The sequence below is a fragment of the Girardinichthys multiradiatus genome, chromosome 12 (genome assembly GCF_021462225.1).
Source record: "Girardinichthys multiradiatus isolate DD_20200921_A chromosome 12, DD_fGirMul_XY1, whole genome shotgun sequence".
Classification (NCBI taxonomy): domain Eukaryota; kingdom Metazoa; phylum Chordata; class Actinopteri; order Cyprinodontiformes; family Goodeidae; genus Girardinichthys; species Girardinichthys multiradiatus.
In genome coordinates, this window is record NC_061805.1 from 38,006,980 (window position 1) to 38,026,333 (window position 19,354).

At 40.3% G+C, this 19,354-nt stretch overlaps 1 protein-coding gene across 1 annotated transcript in view; it reads right to left on the bottom strand.

The window, feature by feature from the left end:
• Positions 1–722: 722 nt before the first annotated feature.
• adgrv1 (adhesion G protein-coupled receptor V1) overlaps positions 723–19,354 on the bottom strand; it is a 169,120-nt gene continuing 150,488 nt past the window's right edge. Inside the window, 3 exon segments of the mRNA XM_047382560.1 lie at positions 723–1,184; positions 5,775–5,952; positions 10,707–10,892. Of these exon segments, the coding sequence (XP_047238516.1) occupies positions 1,066–1,184; positions 5,775–5,952; positions 10,707–10,892 (483 nt within the window). The 3' untranslated portion in view covers positions 723–1,065.

The following is a 19,354-nucleotide window of genomic DNA, read 5'->3' on the forward strand; positions in this document are numbered from 1 at the left end:
GAAAGGAAGTCATAATAAGTGCCATTAAAGTTGTGTTACAAGTCATGTAGGTGACACAGCACACGAAGAAGGTGCTCTGGTGAGATGAGACAAGGATTAAAATATTTTGGTCTACATGTAGCTACTACTGTATGTGGCAGAAAACTAACAGTATGCTAATCGCTCAACACTCCATTCTCACCCTGAGACATGGGTGTGGCAGCATCATATTGTGAGGATGCTTTTCTACAGCGGGTACAGGGTGGATTTTTCTTCTGCTTCACACTTTGTGCACTAGTTTGTGTTGATCTATCAAAAGAAAAATCCCTGTAATGTACAAGGACGTTTGTTGCTGTAGAAAAATAACAAAAATATAAGCACCAGGACAAAGAGAGTCTCATCCGTACATTATCTGGCTCATTCTGTTGCTGATTTGAATGCAAAATATCACTGATCTGCTGTGCTCATAAGCAGCTTTTATCATGGGCTATAACTTACTTTTCATGATGAGCCTTGTTTGTGATGCAACACTTGACCTTTCTCCAGTGCAAAATACACAAGTAAAAACGTATATGCATCACTGTTGTTACGGATTGTTGTTACGGATTGTTTCCTCCAAAACCATTAATTTGACCCCAACAGAAAGCTACTTATATGCTACACACTTTTCAGGGAACCCCCGCCATAGAACGAAAACTGTCTCCACAAGAGGTTCTGAGCAGCGAAAATTAAATCAGCACATCTTGATGGTGAATATGTGCTGCATTATTTATTGACAGTGTTACACAATCTCCATTGTCAGGAGCAGAGGATTTTTGCTTATGAGGTACAATGATTAATCAAACTCTGAACAGAAAAATAAAAACCAAGTCAACAAAATATACATTCAGAAAAAGAAATCAACTTTTACAAAATAAATGTAGTACATTTGTGTATATACTGTATGTGAACAGATGTGCAGTAAAAACAATGTACAGTACCAAACATGTATGCAAATGATCGATTAAAAAAAACAAAACGTTTTAGTGCAAAGGTTTTACAATATAAAAATACTGTCTTGTAACGTCTCTGCATAAAGTGAGAGGTTTAGAGGTGGGTGTCAGCGATGGGGATTCTCCTCAGCTCGACAATCTGGGAGTTGGTGACGCTGCCTCCGTCGTGGCTTCCAGGTATGGACTCGTCATCACTTACTTGAAGGCCAGTCCCTGAAACAGATTTGATAAAGTATTTAATTCAAAACCTGATTAACTGTTCTCTAGCTGCATAGCGCCCCAATCAGGTGCCCCATCAATCTTATAATAATCACAGAATCTATTGCATAAGTGGGAACAACACATTTCTGTTTTATCAGTTTAGTGTGTACCTTTAGTACCATTGTGTTGTTAAGTAACATGGCCCTTATCATTGAGTACACTGTCCTTTACTGTACCTGAGGAGTCATAGTAACAAGATGAGAATAGAGCAGACAGACAGACTCTGATTGAGAACGGGAGGAAGGCAGGGACACTAAGTGACTTTTTTTTATGTCAAATGATAAGTGATATAGCGGGCCTGCTGGTAAAACATTGATAAACTGAGCGAGCGATAAACAGGCTTGGTTTTGCGATCTGGTGTTGTCTAAGGTACTGCGGTCAAAGAAATTTAGTAATATCAATGAACTTATTCATGGTTTACTAAAGGCTGAATAAATAAATATACATATGATACACAAGGAAATTATTGATGTACAATATTAAAAATAAATCTAATTTATTCACCAAATGTAAAATAAAATGGAAAGATTAGCTTCATTAGATTTTGTTCTGGTTTCGTTGTACTTGGGCACATGCACTGTCACTCAATCTAAACTGTTGCTAACGTGAACACAACTCCAATTGTAAAGTTTTTCTTCTTTGCACAATATTTTAAAGGCTTGTTTAGAGAGAAAGTCCAAAAATTCTCAGTCAAACTACAACAAAAGTGTTGCGAGTCCCCGGCAATCTTTGATATGGACAATATGACTCCACACAACCAGGGTGTGGTTTGTTGGGGAGTAACATCAGCACTCATCAAAAAGAAAACTAAAATAAAATAATGATAAAAATGATCATTATTAATATTATTTTAAAACTGTCTGTCAGCCACACCTTGAATGATTGTTTTATTGATTATTTGCATATCTAGTGAATGAAATTGTGGACACTCCTTGTGTTGTGCATATTGTGAGCGCTGTGAAAACATATCGGATCCTGGACTGGGTTATTCTACCCTGAACAGAATTTTTTTTTTTAAACTACAGTTTGAGATCCACAGAAACCTTTATTCTATTGGAGAGAACAGGATAAAAAAATGAAGTGACTGGTTAAAAACTAAAATATATATACTTGCTAAAAATGTCACTATGTAGTCTGGTCAAACAACTGGAATATATGACAAGTCCTTCCATGGATATATGGAAGGACTTGTCTATACACGCAGGAAGTGCCACCGTCAACATTATACTTGTGAACATTTGTGTGTTTGCATGTTAATGGTTGACAACCAAAAGAAGTATTTGAACACCCTCATTACAACTCTGTCTTGTGTTACCTCTTGCATAACCCAGATTAGCAAATTATGTTTTCTGCTGAATGAGTTGTTGAGATGAACAGAAGGTGTGTGTTCAGTGTGAGACGTCTGAGTGCACAGATGGGTGGGTTCGGCTGGTTAAGTGTGACATAGAAAGATGCCCATATAACTGTTGAAGTCATGATATACAACGAACTCAAATAATAACTTAATCTCTCCATAAATCTTAGATCAGAAGAAACAACGGCTCCGCTTTGACTTAATTAAATCTTGAAACCTTGCCTCAGCTATACTGAATAATGGAAAATATGTATCCAGAGCGCTGTTTAGGAATTCATAACTTATTTTGTGGCATCTCAAAGACTGTTTAAGGTTCAACAGAAACCAACTCAGCGCAGCATGAATGCCTAAAGAGAAGAGAACAGCTCAGAGTGAAAAACATGCACACATCTCTGTTTCTGAGCTGTCTTTCAGCACACAAAAGGCAGGAGAGTAGGAGACTCTGTGTTTTTTTCACTGGCTGTAAGACTATCCTCTGACCCTTCTTGACTTATTAACACCCATAGATCTCTAAAACCCAACACCTGTCACAAAGGACTTCTAATTTGACTATCTCCATGGTTACAGGTGTCGTTTTTCTGATGTAGGATAGCACGTCCCAAACAAGGTAAAACCTCAAGTGTATTTCAGAATTGTTTTTAAAGTTTTTTGTCTAAGGCAGGTCCACAGTGAGAAGACATTGCATCATAAATGTGGAGTTTTATATCTATAATATATTATATAAAACTTATATAAAACCAATTATTTTGTTGCACTTAAAAGTTCCTACTGCCCTCCAGAACCAAAAAGAGTAACTTCAACATGAGCTGACAAGCACATTAATTTTTATAATCCACAACCAGGCTGATTATTTCACACTACATATTTCTTCTTTGTACAGCAATCAGGATAAACAGGAGGACACGTTTTTCCATGAATGTGAGACCAAAGCTGAGTTGGAAGGATTTCTCATGCTATATTTGATAAGGAGTAAAAGAGACAATAATCTCTGTAGCAATGAATAACAAAATAATGACTAGTGTAATTTCTCACTTGTTCACTTGGTCGGGAAACCCAATCTTTGTCAGTTCATTGAATAGACAAAGACCTAAGAGCTACTAGGTTACGGTAACCTTAACACTCTTTGCTGTGTGTGCTGTAACCGAGGAAAGAAAATTCAAAAATAGCTGGTAATAAAATCTTCTGTAATTAGGCAGTGCTTATGTATCTTATGTCCAGTTATTTGGGAAATCTGAGGAATCCTTTGTCCAGAGAGAAAAATGTTGAGCATTACCGTGAGTCCTTTGATGTTCCAAACCTGAAACATCCTGATACAGCCCCTGTGTGGGGCTGCTTCTCAGCCGCGTGAGATTCTGGCCTAGAATGCCACATATAAAAAAAAAATGGGATCACAGCATCCAGCAACCTGTGGGTTTTCCAGCGTGATGGAAAGCACTGAGTCATAAAGCAAAAATGATAATGAAGTCACTCAAAACTCTGGAGCTGTAGATTAGTTCTTAAAAAGCAGACAAAAAACATAGGTCAACAAACTGTGATGAACTTCAAGCCATAATAATATGGGAATGGATCCCCTTAGTCTGGTTTCAGCCCAGACATTCAAACCAAGCATGCAAGAGTGAAGTGCAGAAGCGACAAAAAACATTTCAGGTGAGACAGCTAGAAACTCTTTGCAGAAAGTGACCTTCAAATCCTCAAGCTGCTTATTTTTTCAGGCTGGTGAAAAACACTGCTCACAGTTAAACCCTGCAAAGCATCACAACGACTAGAGGTGTGCATGTGTGCTTATTGTGCCCTGAGTTCATTCAGCAGTTTCCATGGTATCAGAGAAGTAAAAACTTGGCAGAGGAATACAGATCAAAGCTATTTCTAAAAGATTAATTGATGCAATAGATACTGTTTGATTGGCCAGATGGTAATACTAAAAGGTACTCGTGTTTTGGCACCATAAGGTTTTATTATGCAGCTCTCGTCTAGTCTAAGTTCATGTTGTTTGACTGATTCAATTTTGAAAGCGCATTTGGTTTCTTATAGACTACGATTACTTAAACATTTCAATACAGAACAAGTGGCGCTAAAGGTAAAATTCTTCAGTGCTATCCATTTCCTGAAGCACATCCAAGTGTAATGACAGAGCAAATTAAACATTACATTTTCTTCCAGTTTTTTTTATGGTGATCTGTGTTAAATGTTTAATGAGACATTTCCGCTTGGACCTAAACCAATGAGCAACACACAGATCAACTATTAGATTATAAACACTAGCAGGTGATCTGAGTGGCACTGCTATAATACTAACCTGAATGGGCCATATGGCATCTATGGAAAACAAGTCTAAATCAGATTCCAGAAGACCGATGTACAGTACTTTGAAAAAGTATGCACAAACCTTGAAATTTTTCATATTTTCCTATTTTGCAACCACAAACGTCCATGTATCTCTACAGGCATGGGACAGTATTAATCAGACAAGCATTCATGGTAATTCTGGAGGAGTTGCCGATATCCGCAGCTCAGGTGAGAGAATCTGTTGATAGGACACATATTAGTAATGACCTTCATAAATCTGGCTGTTCTGGAACAGATGTCAGCAGAAAGCCCCATTTGGAGTTTGCCACAAGCCATTTAGGGGCACAGCAAGCCTTTGGCCAGTTTAGATTAAAGTAAATGCATGTCCCAAAGCCTAGATCTAAATCAAATTTGGAATCTGGGGTAAAACATGCAAGTTAATGTTCACAGATGCTTTCCACCCAATCTAACAAAACTGGAGCTATTAAACAATTAACAGCAATCATTTTAGTCCCTAGATGTGTAAGGTTGGGAGCCCAAAATACTTTCAGCTGTGATTACAGCAAAAGGTTGTTCTATCACACAGAGGGTTTGTGGTTGTAGGGTAACAAAATGTGAAAGCATTCAAGGAGTATGACTACTTTGGTGAGGTACTGAAAATTTTCCAGTTTAAAACAACCCAAGAAAACCTTATATTCTGCAACCACAATTAAAGTGTCAGAACAATGTGGAGGCGGATAGGGTATACTATCATATTATTAAAAATACATACATACAACCCTCTTTGCAGATAAACAGTGCTGGTTTTCAGCATTGGAGGGTAAAAACTGATGTGCTGCAAACAGGAAAACTGGGCTTTTCCTGTTTCAGCACTGCATTCGAGGTTAGATAATTCTCCTCACCAGTTTTTAAGGCAAATATAAGGTCATCAAACTCCTGCGATTCCTCGTCCGTGGTGACTAGGTTGCTATTAACAAAGCTTCCCTCAGTGGTGAAGGTCTCCATCACAGGGCTTGGCTTAAACACACTGGTGGGCTGAATACTAGTCCGCAGTGATGATCGCTCCCAGTCGGCTGATATCTAAAAAATATACACATAATTTCAACAGGGCAAGCAAGTACACTAATTATATATATACATACATATATATATATATATATATATATATATATATATATACAGCGATTGGACAATGAAACTGAAACACCTGGTTTTAGACCACAATAATTTATTAGTATGGTGTAGGGCCTCCTTTTGCGGCCAATACAGCGTCAATTCATCTTGGGAATGACATATACAAGTCCTGCACAGTGGTCAGAGGGATTTTAAGCCATTCTTCTTGCAGGATAGTGGCCAGGTCACTACGTGATACTGGTGGAGGAAAACGTTTCCTGACTCGCTCCTCCAAAACACCCCAAAGTGGCTCAATAATATTTAGATCTGGTGGTTGTGCAGGCCATGGGAGATGTTCAACTTCACTTTCATGTTCATCAAACCAATCTTTCACCAGTCTTGCTGTGTGTATTGGTGCATTGTCATCCTGATCCACGGCACCGCCTTCAGGATACAATGTTTGAACCATTGGATGCACATGGTCCTCAAGAATGGTTCGGTAGTCCTTGGCATCTAGCACAAGTATTGGGCCAAGGGAATGCCATGATATGGCAGCCCAAACCATCACTGATCCACCCCCATGCTTCACTCTGTGCATGCAACAGTCTGGGTTGTACGCTTCTTTGGAGCTTCTCCTCACCGTAACTCTCTCGGATGTGGGGAAAACAGTAAAGGTGGACTCATCAGAGAACAATACATGTTTCACATTGTCCACAGCCCAAGATTTGCGCTCCTTGCACCATTGAAACCGACGTTTGGCATTGGCATGAGTGACCAAAGGTTTGGCTATAGCAGCCCAGCCGTGTATATTGACCCTGTGGAGCTCCCGACGGACAGTTCTGGTGGAAACAGGAGAGTTGAGGTGCACATTTAATTCTGCCGTGATTTGGGAAGCCGTAGTTTTATGTTTTTTGGATACAATCCGGGTTAGCACCCGAACATCCCTTTCAGACAGCTTCCTCTTGCATCCACAGTTAATCCTGTTGGATGTGGTTCGTCCTTCTTGGTGGTATGCTGACATTACCCTGGATACCGTGGCTCTTGATACATCACAAAGACTTGCAGTCTTGGTCACAGATGCTCCAGCAAGATGTGGACCAACAATTTGTCCTCTTTTGAACTCTGGTATGTCATCCATAATGTTGTGTGCATTTCAATATTTTGAGCAAAACTGTGCTCTTACCCAGCTAATTGAACCTTCACACTCTGCTCTTACTGGTGCAATGTGCATTCAATGAAGACTGGCTACCAGGCTGGTCCAATTTAGCCATGAAACCTCCCACACTAAAATGACAGGTGTTTCAGTTTCATTGTCCAACCCCTGTATATAGTAAATGGTAAAATGAGTAAAGAAATGTAACTTTGATTACAGCAGCATAATGACACACTGTAGATCTTTAATTTGATCTAGTTAGTGGAGAAAAAAGTCCCATGGAAAAAAACAAAATTGTAAATACTTTACTTTTTTCTACTTGATCACTAAGTTTAGGAACCTTTATTTAGTAATCCATGATTTTCTGCCGCCCTTTCTGCCTTTGATGTGGCACAGAAATCCAGTTCTCTTCAACATTCTTTAAAATAGAAAAGACGAGGGAACATGCCATTTGTGTAAAGCAGTTCTGTTCACACAAACTCCCCAAAATTAACCGCCAGAGAATGGGAACTGTGACAAACAAGGATGGACAAGCAAGCTTGTCTTGCCACTGCTCTCAGTGAGGAGGATGTTGATGGAAGTACAACAAATTCCCCAAAGCTCATTGTCAGAGAACTGCAGCAAAACATGGCATTTTGGAGTCCCCATTATAACCAATAGACATCATCTGCATTAGAATGGTTGTTTGGGAGTGACGCCAGGAAAAGGAAGATTTTCTGTCCTGGCATCACAAACAGTTGTGGCTAAACTCACACATGGTCACATAAAACTGAGGTTTGGCTTTTCAGAAAAAAAAACAAAAAAACATTTGAAGTGGATCTGACATAAAGCATAGGATTAATAAGTGGAAATGCACCTCATACCTACTGTTAATTATGGCGGTGAACCTGTGATAGTTTTGGCCTGTTTCTCTTATAGAGTCTCTTGTTAAAATGCATTCCATACTGAACCCTTTTCTGAGGCCTCTACCAGCAAACTGAAAATGATTTACAATTGTGTCCTTAAGTGGGAAATACTGCAATGTGTTATATCAACATAGAAATGGTTCACCTAACACAAAATAAACCCTTTTCAAAAGTCATGTCAGTCTCCAAACCTAAATCCTATAGTAAACCTATGAGCTGAACTGAAAATTCTGAATTACGCAGACAGATTGTGCAAGGAGGACAGGTTATTGATCCCTTTCTTTGTGTACTCCAAGCTTGTGAAATGCTATAGCAGACTAGGAGCTAAAGGACATAAGGGAGTTGTACAACGTATTAACAGCAGGGTGGCCAATAGATGTGGAACTAGTCACTTTGGTAAAATATAATGGATTTGCTCCCGACAATAAAATTACTCAAATAAAAAGGTTGAAATAAAAGCTTTATTTTTCTACATTTCTCTTGTTACTGGAAAAGATGGCCTTTTTTAAAGCTTTTTACACATCACAACAGGGGTGCAAAGAAACGATAAGACCCTATCCCCTCTACTGCACCACCTATTTCTGCACTTTTCTCTATTCTTGCACTCTATTTCTACACTGTCACCCCAGTTACCCTTGACCTTGACTAGTGTTATTCTCTAAGAAGCTTATTGTTAGCGTTGATATTAACTGCATTGTTATTTCCTCATTGGACGTCGCTTTGGAAAAAGGTGTCTGCCAAAAGGCTAAAACAATAAACAATTTTCTTTTCAAATGTGGTTCACATGAATATTTACTGTCTGTTAAACTATTTTAAAAATCTGTCAAAGTTTTTATCTTTTCAAAATATTGATCTTTTTCTGATTAAAAATCACTGTTTATGTTTAAAAACTTAACCTTAGATAGGACGGTAACAGAAATAAATCCCATGTAAGTGTTTAAATCAGATAATGACCACATCTGTCAACTCTATAATTATAAATGTGATGAGTGAGCGTCATGCAGGGTGAATGTTGGCCAACACGCAGGGTCAGAGCGCGTCCACAGGTCAAGTAAGCTTACTGGGTTTAGGGTTTCATGATGAATCCACCCAGCATGACTAAACGATTTTTCTACCGTAAAAACTGTATTTTATTGAGATGTTATTTATCCTAAGATTCAGTCATATTTATGCCTTAATATAGTAAAAGAAGGAATGCAGTGTTTAATCTGAATCAGATGACTCCTTCTGTTGTTTTTAACTGTGGTCCTTACAAATGCCTCATCTGTCTGTGACCGTGTGTGGACATGTTGCACATGCCTCTAAGCCTTGCTGGGCTCTGACCGCTCCAAAACCTCTCTGTCAGGGAAATTAAGCACCACCAGGCACCTCAAATGTGTCATATTCACTTTCATTGGAGGTAATGAGTTGATGACCATTAGCTGTTTAAATCAGACATAACCTATAGCTATGATCTTTCCCTTATTTTAAAGTCATGTTTATAATTTTTCTACCAATCCATCATGCAGATGTTTATGAAACTCTCCCATTAAAGGCATGCATGCATGCCTGCTCTGTTCTTTTCTGACCATGCCGTTGCCAAATCTCAGAAGGCCGGAGTGTGCTCTCATGAATAAAATACGATTATGTGAGAAGAGAGAGACTGAGAAAGAAAAAAAGGATGGAGAGAGTCCCCCCCCCCCTTATTTTTCACTCCATTGCTCCTTATAGGGTATTCTCTAGGGAAAAGTTGCTGAGGAGTTTCAACAGAAGTGCCGCACGCCTGTGTGAACAGAGTGTTTTTACATGGGCTCACATGTAAGTGGCAGTCTGATACAAAGGTCAGAGTAGGAGATGATATAGGAGTCAGAAAGACTGACAGACACACATATAGCATGTACAGACTGTAACGAAATGAGAGGCAACAGGAAGGGAGGGTTTGAACACGGATGTACGAAATGTTTGTGGTGCTGAACAATAAGCAAATAAAGCCATGGCAATGAGGGCATGGGAAAAGGAAAGAGTGGGTGGAAAATCAACAATAAGAAAGTCTGCAAAGAAAGCTGTGCAGGTCAGAGTTTCATTTGAGCCCAAAATAATTCACACCTCTGACAAATTCAGATTCAAAGTAATCTTTTAATTTTACCAATATGGTTCTTCTGACTGGAAATACTATTAACCTTTGTAGTGGCACGGTCAGAGTCATGACTTAAATCTGTGATGGTAACTAAAGATTAGGGTGATGGCAAGGCTGCCTTCCAGTCTCAAAGACTTATCACGAACAATAAATGTAAATAAATAAATATAATTTTCTGTCCTGTCAAGCGTTCAGTGGCTTAAAAAAAGGGGGGGCTGTGTATAACGTCCTATTTTTACCCCAGTCAAACAGCATTTCATTAGAAGTTCCCAAAAATCTGATCAACTTAAAAGTAAAAAAACACAATAATAAACACACTAATAAAAGTTACATGTAATAAAACAGGACTGTTAAACGTGCAAACAGTGAAAATTTTCCCTAAACTGAATAAATTATTCAAATTAAATGTGGATTTTTCATAAATGATCAGTGTGAGCTTTTAATTTTACAATATAAAATAATTTAATTTACACATCTTTGCAAGGGTTGCCAATATATGTGGACAGCACTGTGTCCTTTATTCGTCTAGGATGACAGCTCTGCATACCTCTTCCATGGCGCTGATGAGATTCTGAGTTGATTTGCTAATGTCGCCTCCTACTGTTGTTGGTCCCCCTGCTTGAAAGGCAGAGTCAGGGCGATCGTGGCCATTTATCTCCACAGTGTAACTTGCTTTAGTCGGCCAACACAGCTGGTTGTGCATGACGAAGTACACTGCAAATGCATACAGGCCCTGTAAAGACAAAGGTGAATATCAGCATTTAAAATTAAATTAAATGCTCACTGCTCTGCTAAAGACATGTAATTTGTAGCTTTGCTGCCAAAGAGATATATTAACGACATTCATGCAATGATTAGTAATTATATTTCACAAATTGCTGCAGCAGGATTCTCCATCCCAACCCTATTAAAGGGTTAATTCATCCATGGGTCATGACATCATCAGCATTTATGATTAGTCCACGCCCTCGTCATGGCCCACTGGGCTGGGATTTACACAAAAACACCAGACTGCCAAATGCCACAAGTCTTTCCAGCATTTCACAACACTCATCAGGAGTTGATGACGGCTCCTGCAGACCGAGAGGGTCGCGACATATAAAAACATAAACTGTAAATGTGTGTCATGTACACATGCCACAGAAAAAGAATCCATTTTCATGCACTAAATTATCCAAACCCGGCATATAATAAGTTTATTTTAAATGATAAAAATAGGACAACAATATATTTCTAGCTTTCATGGTGAACATTTTTGTCAAAGTTTAGGATTATTTATCTTAAAATGCTCAAATCATTTCAAACTGAACCAAACTTTAAATATAACTTGGTTGCAATAAAACATAGTAAGGCTGGAACAGACAACTCAGGTAGAGTGGCAAAAACATAACCATCTCAATGCTGCATAGATTGTTCATATTGGTTCATTTAATAAGCAGAAGTAATGAAATCTGTTTATGTTTTAAACTGGCTCTAAAAAAAAAAGCTAGACACTTCCTGCTGGCTGCATCATGATCAATGCACTGCAAACAGAAAGCAGGCCATTATAATTGTCAATATAATGTGTAGCAGCAGTTGGAAACCTTGTAATCATTTACCAGCAGTAAAACAACACAAAAATAAAACAGATACCATGCAACATAGAAGAAATTCTGCATGTGTTGGTTGAATATGTGAGTTTATTTGGGAAAGAAAAAGGTAAAATAAAAATAAACCAAAAAAAAAAGTAGTACTGATGTTATAATAAAACAACAATAATAATAATAATAATTTTATCATCCATGTCATAATTTACCTATCTAATGAAACTTTTTAAATATTTTCTAACATTTATACAAAAGCATGGTAAATTTATATACAATAACAATAATACAATTTTTCAGTTTTGTTGTTTAAAGATGGAATGCTGTGGCGAAAACATATTGTGGCTATGCACACAATATGTTGCATAGCCACATAGTGAAAAAGGTAGGCACCCCAGTCCCAAAATTTTGTCTGGCTTCACCGTAATCACCGTTCCTTCCCGGAGGTTTAAGACACAGAATTAAAAACAACATAGGTAGTTCATTACCGGTCAACATTACCAGGAAGAAAACAATAACCTTAACTGGAAACTGCTCATTCATGGGCACACTGTGAAACTGGAGCACAACAGCAAACAAATGTAAAACACATGGAAGATCTCATAGATCATGACTTTATAAGTGCAAACTTGCCATGCTACATAAAAAATAACCATTGATGGTGCCTGGGGACAGGATGATTAGCATAAACGTCAGCAGATTAGACCTTTTTATGTTGGAAGGAGCTGTGTGCATTGCTCTGTAGAGCAATTGCACTAACATTACTCCAAGGAAATTAACCCACTTTTTTGTAATTAAGTAAAACACACTTAACAAAGTTGCCAGATGTGAACTGAAGTCTGGTGGTTCATGTTGCTATCTACATGTGGGTGATAAGCACAGAACATTAGCAAGCTCTGCAACCTGAGAAGCAGGCTTTACAACCATAGGCCAGTTACATAAGTGTTCCCTGATTACAGAAGACACTTAGAGGTGCAAAGCAGATTCCTGAGCAGAGGGCAGAGGACAGGGAATGTGTCAAAGGAAAATATAAGGAACAGGAATGTAAACATTTGGGATAGAGAATAAAAATTGAATGGTATGGCAGGTAGAAACTATTCAGAAAAGTAGAAAAAGATTAACTAAAATATGAATTCTTAAACTATTCATACAGCTTGAACTTTTCAGGGATGTTTGGGTGCTAACCCGGATTGTATCCAAAAAACATAAAACCACGGCTGCCCAAATCACGGCAGAATTAAATGTGCACCTCAACTCTCCTGTTTCCACCAGAACTGTCCGTCAGGAGCTCCACAGGGTCAATATACACGGCCGGGCTGCTAGAGCCAAACCTTTGGTCACTCATGCCAATGCCAAACGTCGGTTTCAATGGTGCAAGGAGCACAAATCTTGGGCTGTGGACAATGTGAAACATGTATTGTTCTCTGATGAGTCCACCTTTACTGTTTTCCCCACATCCGGGAGAGTTACGATGTGGAGAAGCCCCAAAGAAGCGTACCACCCAGACTGTTGCATGCCCAGAGTGAAGCATGGGGGTGAATCAGTGATGGTCTGGGCAGCCATATCATGGCATTCCCTTGGCCCAATACTTGTGCTAGATGGGCGCGTCACTGCCAAGGACTATCGAACCATTCTTGAGGACCATGTGCATCCAATGGTTCAAACATTGTATCCTGAAGGCGGTGCCATGCATCAGGATGACAATGCACCAATACACACAGCAAGACTGGTGAAAGATTGGTTTGATGAACATGAAAGTGAAGTTGAACATCTCCCATGGCCTGCACAGTTACCAGATCTAAATATTATTGAGCCACTTCGGGGTGTTTTGGAGGAGCGAGTCTGTACTTCCACAGACCTTAACAAAAGTGTTGGAAGTCAGATGGTCTCCAGTGGTGTCCTGCCAAATCCCATTGCAGTGAACAACCACCAAGATGACCAAGTGCCGGACTCAGCGTGCACAAGTGGTCCAATTTGGTGGGAGGAGCACCCTTCTGGCCTGATCAGCACCCCTCTCCCTTCTGACTCTGTGTCGACCCCTAGGGACCAGGAGAGATGCACATGGTTCTCAGGTGACTCAATCCAACCTGACCCACCACCACTTACACGAGTCCATTCATTAGAAAGCTCTCTTTTAAATCATGAGAAAACTTGTTTTCTTCCACCATTTCATGAACCTAACCAGCATGACTTCTCAGATGGACGTGGTCCACCTTGGGAGCATGGGGTCCGTTTTAAGCAGCTTGAATCCCTTGCTAAGGACATAGATGTTTTTGATCCAAGTAGCCAAGAGTCAAATATTGATGCTTACCTGCTTAAGGTTGAACATTGTCTTCTGGAATTGCATTTTCCTTCTGATCGTGAGAAGCTGAGACTTATTTGGAAAACAACAGCTAAGAGCGTTCATGTGTTCATAAAAACTCTTCCTACAGAAATTAGTGACAGCTATCCAGCTCTCTGCCAGGCTCTTAGAGAGGAGTACTATGTTTACAGAGATGAAGCCGCTGACACTATTAATGCTTTGACAGTTTTGCAAAAACAGTATGAACCTCCCAGAGAATATTTCCACCGTTTAAAGGCAACTTATTTTCAGGGATGTTATGCTCCAGGTCTTGAAGAAGACCACACTTTTAAGTCGTTGTTTCTTCACAATCTCCACGTTAGCGTGCAGTTTGAAGTGACCATGCATTGCAGAACAGAGAATCTCTCCACGCAGGAAATTCGTAGATATGCTCAGCTTGTGTGGGAAACACGTGTCCATTCAGACAGAGCAGGAAAAGGTAAAGTTAGAATGTTAAACATTCAAACAGAGAACAGACCTAAGAAGAAGCGCGAAGTAACTCCCCAAGTGATACAACAGAACCAGGGGGGTGGTAACTGGCGTCAGCCAAAAGACAAGCAGCCAGTTAGCAGACAAACACCTTTTCACAGTGCAACATCGAACTGTAAGGTTGGTGGTAAAGAGTGGAGCCACTCCAAAGATGTCATCACAAAGGAGGAGTTTGAGATGATCTGCAGGTGTGTTATAACTGAGGTTCCTAAAAGACATGGCAAGCCGTTGCAGTCCAGAATCAACCCTGTAAAATCTATCAAACAAGGTATTAAGATGGTAAATTATTTCCAACACCCTATATTCTGTTTTAATCTTTTTCTCTCTTATGGTTTTGAACTTGAGAAATAATTAAGGTTTTAAAAGCAGTATTATTATAGTGTGAAAATTATTACATGATTTCTTTTTTCTTTAAAACATTTTATTAGTGTTAGTCTCTGCCCAAGCCTGCCTCATTCCTGTCCAAACATTAACCTCTGAACCAAAAATGTACTGTTGAACTCTGCCTACCTACAGGACCCCAGTGACTCTTTTCACACGGCTGAGAACTGATTGTTAGCCCCAAAGACTGTGGACTTCATTTCATTCTTATATATAACATACACACACTTTACACACAGCCAGGTATATTACAATGGCAAAGCACACTCTTGTTGATTAGCAAGATATATATATATATATATATATATATATACACATGTATATATATACAGGGGTTGGACAATGAAACTGAAACACCTGTCATTTTAGTGTGGGAGGTTTCATGGCTAAACTGGACCAGCCTGGTAGCCAGTCTTCATTGTTTGCATATTGCACCAGTAAGAGCAGAGTGTGAAGGTTCAATTAGCAGGGTAAGAGCACAGTTTTGCTCAAAATATTGAAATGCACACATTATGGGTGACATACCAGAGTTCAAAAGAGGACAAATTGTTGGTGCACGTCTTGCTGGCGCATCTGTGACCAAGACAGCAAGTCTTTGTGATGTATCAAGAGCCACGGTATCCAGGGTAATGTCAGCATACCACCAAGAAGGATGAACCACATCCAACAGGATTAACTGTGGACGCAAGAGGAAGCTGTCTGAAAGGGATGTTCGTTGCTAACCCGGATTTTATCCAAAAATCATAAAACCACGGCTGTCCAAATCACGGCAGAATTAAATGTGCACCTCAACTCTCCTGTTTCCACCAGAACTGTCCGTCGGGAGCTCCACAGGGTCAATATACATGGCCGGGCTGCTATAGCCAAACCTTTGGTCACTCATGCCAATGCCAAACGTCGGTTTCAATGGTGCAAGGAGCACAAATCTTGGGCTGTGGACAATGTGAAACATGTATTGTTCTCTGATGAGTCCACCTTTACTGTTTTCCCCACATCCGGGAGAGTTACAGTGTGGAGAAGCCCCAAAGAAGCGTACCACACAGACTGTTGCAGGCCCACAGTGAAGCATGGGGGTGGATCAGTGATGGTTTGGGCTGCCATATCATGGCATTCCCTTGGCCCAATACTTGTGCTAGATGGGCGCGTCACTGCTAAGGACCACCGAACCATTCTTGAGGACCATGTGCATCCAATGGTTCAAACATTGTATCCTGAAGGCGGTGCCGTGTATCAGGATGACAATGCACCAATACACACAGCAAGACTGGTGAAAGATTGGTTTGATGAACATGAAAGTGAAGTTGAACATCTCCCATGGCCTGCACAGTCACCAGATCTAAATATTATTGAGCCACTTTGGGGTGTTTTGGAGGAGCGAGTCAGGAAACGTTTACCTCCTCCAGTATCACGTAGTGACCTGGCCACTATCCTGCAAGAAGAATGGCTTAAAATCCCTCTGACCACTGTGCAGGACTTGTATATGTCATTCCCAAGATGAATTGACGCTGTATTGGCCGCAAAAGGAGGCCCTACACCATACTAATAAATTATTGTGGTCTAAAACCAGGTGTTTCAGTTTCATTGTCCAATCGCTGTATATATATATATATATATATATATGTATGTATATATATAATTAGTGTACTTGCTTGCCCTGTTGAAATTATGTGTATATTTTTTAGATATCAGCCGACTGGGAGCGATCATCACTGCGGACTAGTATTCAGCCCACCAGTGTGTTTAAGCCAAGCCCTGTGATGGAGACCTTCACCACTGAGGGAAGCTTTGTTAATAGCAACCTAGTCACCACGGACGAGGAATCGCAGGAGTTTGATGACCTTATATTTGCCTTAAAAACTGGTGAGGAGAATTATCTAACCTCGAATGCAGTGCTGAAACAGGAAAAGCCCAGTTTTCCTGTTTGCAGCACATCAGTTTTTACCCTCCAATGCTGAAAACCAGCACTGTTTATCTGCAAAGAGGGTTGTATGTATGTATTTTTAATAATATGATAGTATACCCTATCCCTTCCCAAATCACGGCAGAATTAAATGTGCACCTCAACTCTCCTGTTTCAACCAGAACTGTCCGTCGGGAGCTCCACAGGGTCAATATACACGGCTGGGCTGCTATAGCCAAACCTTTGGTCACTCATGCCAATGCCAAACGTCGGTTTCAATGGTGCAAGGAGCGCAAATCTTGGGCTGTGGACAATGTGAAACATGTATTGTTCTCTGATGAGTCCACCTTTACTGTTTTCCCCACATCCGAGAGAGTTACGGTGTGGAGAAGCTCCAAAGAAGCGTACAACCCAGACTGTTGCATGCACAGAGTGAAGCATGGGGGTGGATCAGTGATGGTTTGGGCTGCCATATCATGGCATTCCCTTGGCCCAATACTTGTGCTAGATGCCAAGGACTACCGAACCATTCTTGAGGACCATGTGCATCCAATGGTTCAAACATTGTATCCTGAAGGCGGTGCTGTGTATCAGGATGACAATGCACCAATACACACAGCAAGACTGGTGAAAGATTGGTTTGATGAACATGAAAGTGAAGTTGAACATCTCCCATGGCCTGCACAACCACCAGATCTAAATATTATTGAGCCACTTTGGGGTGTTTTGGAGGAGCGAGTCAGGAAACGTTTTCCTCCACCAGTATCACGTAGTGACCTGGCCACTATCCTGCAAGAGGAATGGCTTAAAATCCCTCTGACCACTGTGCAGGACTTGTATATGTCATTCCCAAGACGAATTGATGCTGTATTGGCCGCAAAAGGAGGCCCTACACCATACTAATAAATTATTGTGGTCTAAAACCAGGTGTTTCAGTTTCATTGTCCAACCCCTGTATATATACAGGTCCTTCTCAAAATATTAGCATATTGTGATAAAGTTCATTATTTTCCATAATGTCATGATGAAAATTTAACATTCATATATTTTAGATTCATTGCACACTAACTGAAATATTTCAGTTCTTTTATTGTCTTAATACGGATGATTTTGGCGTACAGCTCATGAAATCCCAAAGTTCCTATCTCACAAAATTAGCATATTTCATCCGACCAATAAAAGAAAAGTGTTTTTAATACAAAAAACGTCAACCTTCTAATAATCATGTACAGTTATGCACTCAATACTTGGTCGGGAATCCTTTGGCAGAAATGACTGCTTCAATGCGGCGTGGCATGGAGGCAATCAGCCTGTGGCACTGCTGAGGTCTTATGGAGGCCCAGGATGCTTCGATAGCGGCCTTTAGCTCATCCAGAGTGTTGGGTCTTGAGTCTCTCAACGTTCTCTTCACAATATCCCACAGATTCTCTATGGGGTTCAGGTCAGGAAGCATGAAGTGCTCCAAAATCTCCTGATAGCTAGCTGCATTGACCCTGCCCTTGATAAAACACAGTGGACCAACACCAGCAGCTGACACGGCACCCCAGACCATCACTGACTGTGGGTACTTGACACTGGACTTCTGGCATTTTGGCATTTCCTTCTCCCCTGTCTTCCTCCAGACTCTGGCACCTTGATTTCCAAATGACATGCAGAATTTGCTTTCATCCGAAAAAAGTACTTTGGACCACTGAGCAACAGTCCAGTGCTGCTTCTCTGTAGCCCAGGTCAGGCGCTTCTGCCGCTGTTTCTGGTTCAAAAGTGGCTTGACCTGGGGAATGCGGCACCTGTAGCCCATTTCCTGCACACACCTGTGCACGGTGGCTCTGGATGTTTCTACTCCAGACTCAGTCCACTGCTTCCGCAGGTCCCCCAAGGTCTGGAATTGGCCCTTCTCCACAATCTTCCTCAGGGTCCGGTAACCTCTTCTCGTTGTGCAGCGATTTCTGCCACACTTTTTCCTTCCCACAGAGGTGCCTTGATACAGCATTCTGGGAACAGCCTATTCGACACAGAAAGAAATTTCTTTCTGTGTCTTACCCTCTTGCTTGAGGGTGTCAATAGTGGCCTTCTGGACAGCAGTCAGGTCGGCAGTCTTACCCATGATTGGGGTTTTGAGTGATGAACCAGGCTGGGAGTTTTAAAGGCCTCAGGAATCTTTTGCAGGTGTTTAGAGTTAACTCATTGATTCAGATGATTAGGTTCATAGCTCGTTTAGAGACCCTTTTAATGATATGCTAATTTTGTGAGATAGGAATTTTGGGTTTTCATGAGCTGTATGCCAAAATCATCCGTATTAAGACAATAAAAGACCTGAAATATTTCAGTTAGTGTGCAATGAATCTAAAATATATGAATGTTAAATTTTCATCATTACATTATGGAAAATAATGAACTTTATCACAATATGCTAATATTTTGAGAAGGACCTGTATATGTATGTATCTTGCTAATCAACAAGAGTGTGCTTTGCCATTGTAATATACCTGGCCGTGTGTAAA